The sequence below is a fragment of the Mchenga conophoros genome, linkage group LG22, assembly GCF_057382185.1.
Source record: "Mchenga conophoros isolate Kocher_MC1m ecotype Shallow Benthic linkage group LG22, M_conophoros_male_GT1.1, whole genome shotgun sequence".
Lineage (NCBI taxonomy): Eukaryota > Metazoa > Chordata > Actinopteri > Cichliformes > Cichlidae > Mchenga > Mchenga conophoros.
Genome location: NC_140546.1, coordinates 36,312,290 through 36,318,289, shown reverse-complemented (window position 1 = coordinate 36,318,289; position 6,000 = coordinate 36,312,290). Strand labels below are relative to the sequence as shown.

The 6,000-nt window shown below is 41.1% G+C and overlaps 1 protein-coding gene across 1 annotated transcript in view; it reads left to right on the top strand.

Moving 5' to 3' along the window:
* Window positions 1-1,296: 1,296 nt before the first annotated feature.
* Window positions 1,297-6,000, top strand: part of thsd7aa (thrombospondin, type I, domain containing 7Aa) — a 158,012-nt gene continuing 153,308 nt past the window's right edge. Inside the window, exon 1 of the mRNA XM_085263407.1 lies at window positions 1,297-1,770. Within this exon, the coding sequence (XP_085119533.1) occupies window positions 1,617-1,770 (154 nt within the window). The 5' untranslated portion in view covers window positions 1,297-1,616. The remainder of the gene's footprint in view (window positions 1,771-6,000) is intronic.

The window sequence follows — 6,000 nt, the reverse complement described above, 5'->3', positions numbered from 1 at the left end:
AAATTTTTAATTCATTTACTTATACATATATGTTACAAAAGAAGCATGTGGAATCCTTTTAACATGCCATTTATTTTTCATGCTAGATTAAGCAAATATGATCGGTCCTTCTTGGTGTGTGCTTGGCTCCTGCAAACACTGTCCCCAATCTCTAAAGTTCTGTTGGTGATGGGCCTACAGCAGGGTGGGCCCTTTTTTCCTTTACTTTAGTTTTTTAAAATGTGCGTATGTGTCCTTAACCTTTCTTTCAACACCTATTTACCTGTAAAATAAGCTGGTGCAAGATGTTCATTATTAATATTTGCTTTATTTAATCAAAAAGTAGAAAATCAGGGATGAAATTACAGATTGTTCCTCAGTCTTTTTAGTTTTTAGTATCAACTCAACAAAAGAAGCAGATTAAATACTAACCATCAGTCGATATTACACCTCGAGTTTCAGTCTGAAATGACCACAGTCTTGATACTTTTGGTTTCTGGTGAAGAACGTCCAACACATACCATGGAAACGTTGATCCTCCAAACAGAGCAAGGCACCTGTGCAAACAAAATCCATATCACTGCAGAAGCTGCATGTCAGTTATCAAAGCTGAATAGAAGTCATAAAAAGTACTCTGATGATCAGCCATCCTGGAGCTTATATATCCCTATCCTGCACCACAGCACTGGAATTGCCATTCAGATTTTCCCAGATCCCAATCCACTAGATGTGCCAGGACAAGCCCACCTGGAAATCTGCAATGCTTCAAGAGTTATGAGCTGGTTTGCCAGTTAGTGGGGAATTTGACCAAAACTGGACAGGTGGTTTGAATATTTTGGCTGACTGGTGTATATAACAATATTATCTACATACCTGTCAGTCTGCCCCAGGGCAGCTGTGGCTACAACTGTAGCTGCCTCCACCAGTGTGTGAATGTGTGTGTGAATGGGTGGATGACTGGGTGTGTAAAGCGCTTTGGGGTCCCTAGGCGGGACTAGTAACAGCGCTATACAAATACAGGCCATTTACCATTTACCATTTACATACCCTTCTTTTGACACATCCATCCATCCATGGTCATTTTTATTGTAATAAAAAGTTAAAATACAATAATGCTTTAATAGGAAAACTGCTGCTGCTTACTTGTTTATTTCACCAACAAACACATCTCCACATTCTTGATTCAGCTACCTAGAACTTCTCTCAGGTCTTTGTAAAACAGCATGAGAGATGAGTGAGCAGGGCGGGTGGACAGGATGTGTGTGTAAATGTGTGCATAAACTGCTTGTGTGTGTAAGAGAGAATGAGACAGGCAGAGAAAGAGCCGAGAGAAAGGGAGGCGCTACATTACCCGGCATACAGCAGCAGGAGCAGGCTGGGCTTAGGGATCTATTGTTCCCTGTTTTATTACTGCAAGAGCTCATTCGCACTCATTAAGTAGCCAGGGGAATAAGAGAAACCCAGAGGGAGAGGAGAGCGTGAGGAAACCTCACCCTCGCTTGCTCAGGATTACTTCTTGGATGCGGTGGCGTGGACAAAGCAGAAAATTCACTTGAGTGCCGCTCTCTACCTTGTGGCCAGGCTCACATTTTCCTCTCGATTGCATTGGGAACAGCAGTATTTGCCGTGCGGTGGCCATGGGGACGGCCGGCAGAGGTATCAGGATCCAAGAGGTCTTGAAAGGAGCCCCACTCCTCTCTCTCTGGACGTTAGCGCTGCTGTTTTTATCCATGTGGGAACTGGATGCACAAACTGCAGTGGAAACTCGACCCATGTACATCTGGCGAACAGGTACAGTCCATCCTCTCTGCTCGTTCAGTCCTGGTCCCTGAGACACTGAGTGACTGGATGGATGTTCTAACCTTACACTCTCGCTGAAATATTCATATGCAAATGTTTGTGTACATAACACAGTACATAAGGGGAAATGAAAAGGGTGAACATGCTCTTTTTTGTTTCTTTCACTTTTTATGATTGGATCAATATATCTCATAAATTAATATTTTTTTTAAACCAAAAGTTTATTTTCTCATGGTCTTTTTGTGGTTAATGCACTGGAGCCATCTTGCTACACTAGAGTTTGATAACATATTTGCTGCAGTCCCTGAAGTGAATGGGGGTTTTGCCCCCGTTTGGGGGGTGGAGATGTGCATTGTGCTCCAGTCTTTTTGGCAGAGCACTCCCCCAGACAGAGACAGCTGGAACACTTTGATTGCCTTATGCTGCTATTGGACTCATTTATCACATTTTGAGATGTGTGCAATTGATAAGAAATTGTGTGTGTAGCAAAGCTGCATATGTTGCTATGTTTCTGAGTGGGGAAAAATGGAAGCTAGCTGCGAAGGAAGCGACACAAACACAAATAGTAATTGACTATTGATGCAGGTGTTTTTGGTATCTGCTGATGACTTGTGAGTACAGCAGCTTTACAGTCTAAACACAATACAAGGATCCTCACTGCTGCTGTTTAGGGTGGTGCCTCTCACCATCCAAGGTTCATTCACTCTGTGAGAGCAGCACATGGCCAGAAGGACACAAGGGAGAAAGAGGGGAGGAGGATAGAGGAGGAGTGATGAAAGCAGAAATTGGGGGTGGAACTGTGTTGACCCATTGAGACAAAGGTGCCCTTTAGGGGCAGCTGGAGATGAATGTTCTCTTTCTCTACTGTCTAATTTCTCTTTCTCTGGATCAATGTCCTGGTTTCACTGGGATTCTGCAACCGCTGTACCACCAGTGACTGATCAATGAACATAACCCGGCAGTAAAGCTCAGCCTGCATGAGATCAACTATGGCTTTTGATGAAGTCTAAAATATGATCTGCAATCATTTGTTTATGAAGAATAGCATGTGCAGCGTAGTAATCATCCGTGGGGTTGAAATAAAAATATTTCCGAAAAAATCTTTTAAAGAATGTTCTGCAATGTTTGCGTCCCCTAATTGGTTAAGATTCCCAGATGTGTATTCGGGACACCAGGAAAAACATTCACAATAAATTATTCCTTTTTTCTTTATACCAGCATCTGTGTAACATCTATTGCTGTAAAGTTTCTTTTCATTTTTATGTGGAAAATGATGGTAGCAGGTTGATGGTACATGTGCTTTCACCTGTTTTGTTTACTTTTTCTTTTGTTTGGTGAGTTTCCTCCTTAGTAGAAGTGAGACACCAGTATTGCTTAATGGTTTTTCTTTTAGAGCTGGTTTTATGCTATTTCACACTTGGACTACTTTCATTTAACGATTACCCTCATTTTACTTTCTGATTAGTTGGATTTATGCATCGAAATCGTCGTCTCTTTAATGGAAAAGCTTCTTTTGTTGCTCCTGACCTGCTCAGGTAATTTTGCTCTCAGACTGGCCTCTATTTATAATAATTTAGAATACTGATTTTGTTGTGAACATTATCCGTTTTTTAACACAGTATAGGATATAAAATAATTTTAACCAGGTCTGACTTCACAAGATAACACTAGACGTGATTGTGTGCACTTTAAAAAATTATTTCCTTCAAACTGAGACTTTGTTTCCTTTCCCCTTCAATCTTCGGGCAGCGGTTTACTCCAGTATAAAAACACAACAAGATAACACACAAATAGGTCACACTCACTATACGTTCTCATCAAAGATCATTTATTTATTCCTGTCATAGCTGTTGTTTACAAGCTTCATTGTTCACACCATGTGCAAAGGAATGGAAATCCTTTTGTATTATGTGCTGTACCTCCCACTGTGTTAAAGCAGCGGATGAGATTAAGGGCAGAGAAACCAGAGCAGATTGGCCAGACAAAGTTAACCTAGATACGGTATAGACATGTTTGTGTGGCGTCTCTCTTCTTGGCCTAAGTGTGTCTGTGCTTGGCACTTGGGTGCAGCTCTTGTCACCCTGACAGAACAATGGCAGCAGTGTAGAAAAAAACAGTCAGTGTTTTTGTGCATGCTGGGGTGTTACTGCCTAATCGGGTTTTTGTATGATATTAATAAATTCTCATTTCATCATTTTATTATTTTTACATTTATTCCATGTTGTCAGATTAGGAAGTATCAAAACCCTTGGCAGTCCTGATCCTTTCCCACAATAAATAAAGCCGCCTGCTGAGATCTCAGGAAAAGAGTTATTTTGAGTGTCAAATTCTGTATGAACAAATGTCCTGGTCACTTATAGGCAGGGTTTTAATAGTTTTGCAATTTTCATTAGTATTTATTTTTATTTAGTTTTGACTTCAGATTTTCAATTTTGTATCAGGTTTTATTAGTTTTTACCTTTTGTTTGCTAGTTTAGTTTTTATTTTTTTTAAACCCTTAGTTTCAGTTATAGTTTTCGTCGTGTTTGCAACAATGAAGTGTAACAACATCCCAGTTTCATCATATCAGTCATGCTCTTCTGCTTATCCTTGGGTATGTTGCTCTTCCAGCTACCATACCCTGCACCCTGGACAGGTCGCCAGTCTGTCGCAGGGCTAACACGCAGAGACAGACAACTCACATCCCCACCTATGGGAATAAATAAATAAATGAGGGCAGATGAACAACTATTGATAGCAGGCAACTATAAGATATATATCTTGGCCCCAATGAGACTATTACCTCTTGCAGCTCCGGGTGAATTGCTAAACTTTTTGAAGGCAAAAAGTTGTGTAGATATCCCAGTCTCAATAAACATATTCACCAACGCTTCCTCTCGCTTGTGATGTTCCTGCGAACGGACCAACCAGCAGCCATCGGCTCGCTGTTGGAAGCACTGCATTAATGGTTTTTGTGGAGTTGTCTCGGGATGCTTCACGCTGCCCGGGGTTAGCTTCTGTTTCTGGGGATGAGGCTTGGGCGTGCTCCCTTACCTTCTCAAGCTAAGCTAGGTTAGCCTTCTTGTGTGAGCTTTTCAAAGGTTCCCTTTAGAAATGTTCCGCATAATTTCTCTCTTTCCACTACAAGACACTTGCTTTATCTAAAACGCAATCATATTCAGAGTAATATGAAATTGGACTCTGGCGATTTCTCCCGACTTTTGCTGACGTGATTCTGCGCGTGGACGGAGCAGCGACACAGACGACTCGACTAACGTACTGCCCCCTGCTGGCACAATGAGACACAGCAAGAAAAAACCTGGAAACTACACTTCACTTTCACCCGACACTATTGAAAACTAAACACATTTTCGCTATAAATCCAGTTAATTTTAGTTAGTTTTGTGAACGCTCATTACAGTTTTAGTTAGTTTTCCGTTTTTTGCAAAGTCTTGTTTTTATTTTTATTTCCGTTAACGAAAATGTTTTTTCACTTCTAGTTTTCGTTAACGATAATAACCTTGGTGATAGGGAAAGGAATCGATCCCTCTTCTGCTACAATCAGCTGATTTCAATGTGTGCCAGAGGAGGAGGTTACAGTCTACAGCATGGATATTATTTTACAATGGATGGGTACTATTTTATATAATTTTATATTGCTTTCTCCTGGGAGTAATTAAGTAACATACACGTCTAATGCATGAGTTTTCTTTTTTACAAGCTAACATTTATTAGAAGAGCTTGTTTTTGACAGACTTCACCTAACCATGCAGCCTGCCTTAAGTCTGAACTGAAAAATGAAGAGATTCAATTCAATTCAATTCAATTTTATTTATATAGCGCCAAATCACAACATAAGTCGCCTCAAGGTGCTTCATAGATACAGAGAAAAACCCAACAATCATATGACCCCCTATGAGCAAGCACTTTGGCAACAGTGGGAAGGAAAAACTCCCTTTTAACAGGAAGAAACCTCCGGCAGAACCAGGCTCAGGGAGGGGCGGGGCCATCTGCTGCGACCGGTTGGGGTGAGAGAAGGAAGACAGGATAAAAGACATGCTGTGGAAGAGAGACAGAGGTTAATAACAGATATGATTCAATGCAGAGAGGTCTGTTAACACATCAGTGAGTGAGAAAGGAGACTGGAAAGGAAAAACTCAATGCATCATGGGAATCCCCCGGCAGCCTACGTCTATTGCAGCATAACTAAGGGAGGATTCAGGATCACCTGGTCCAGCCCTA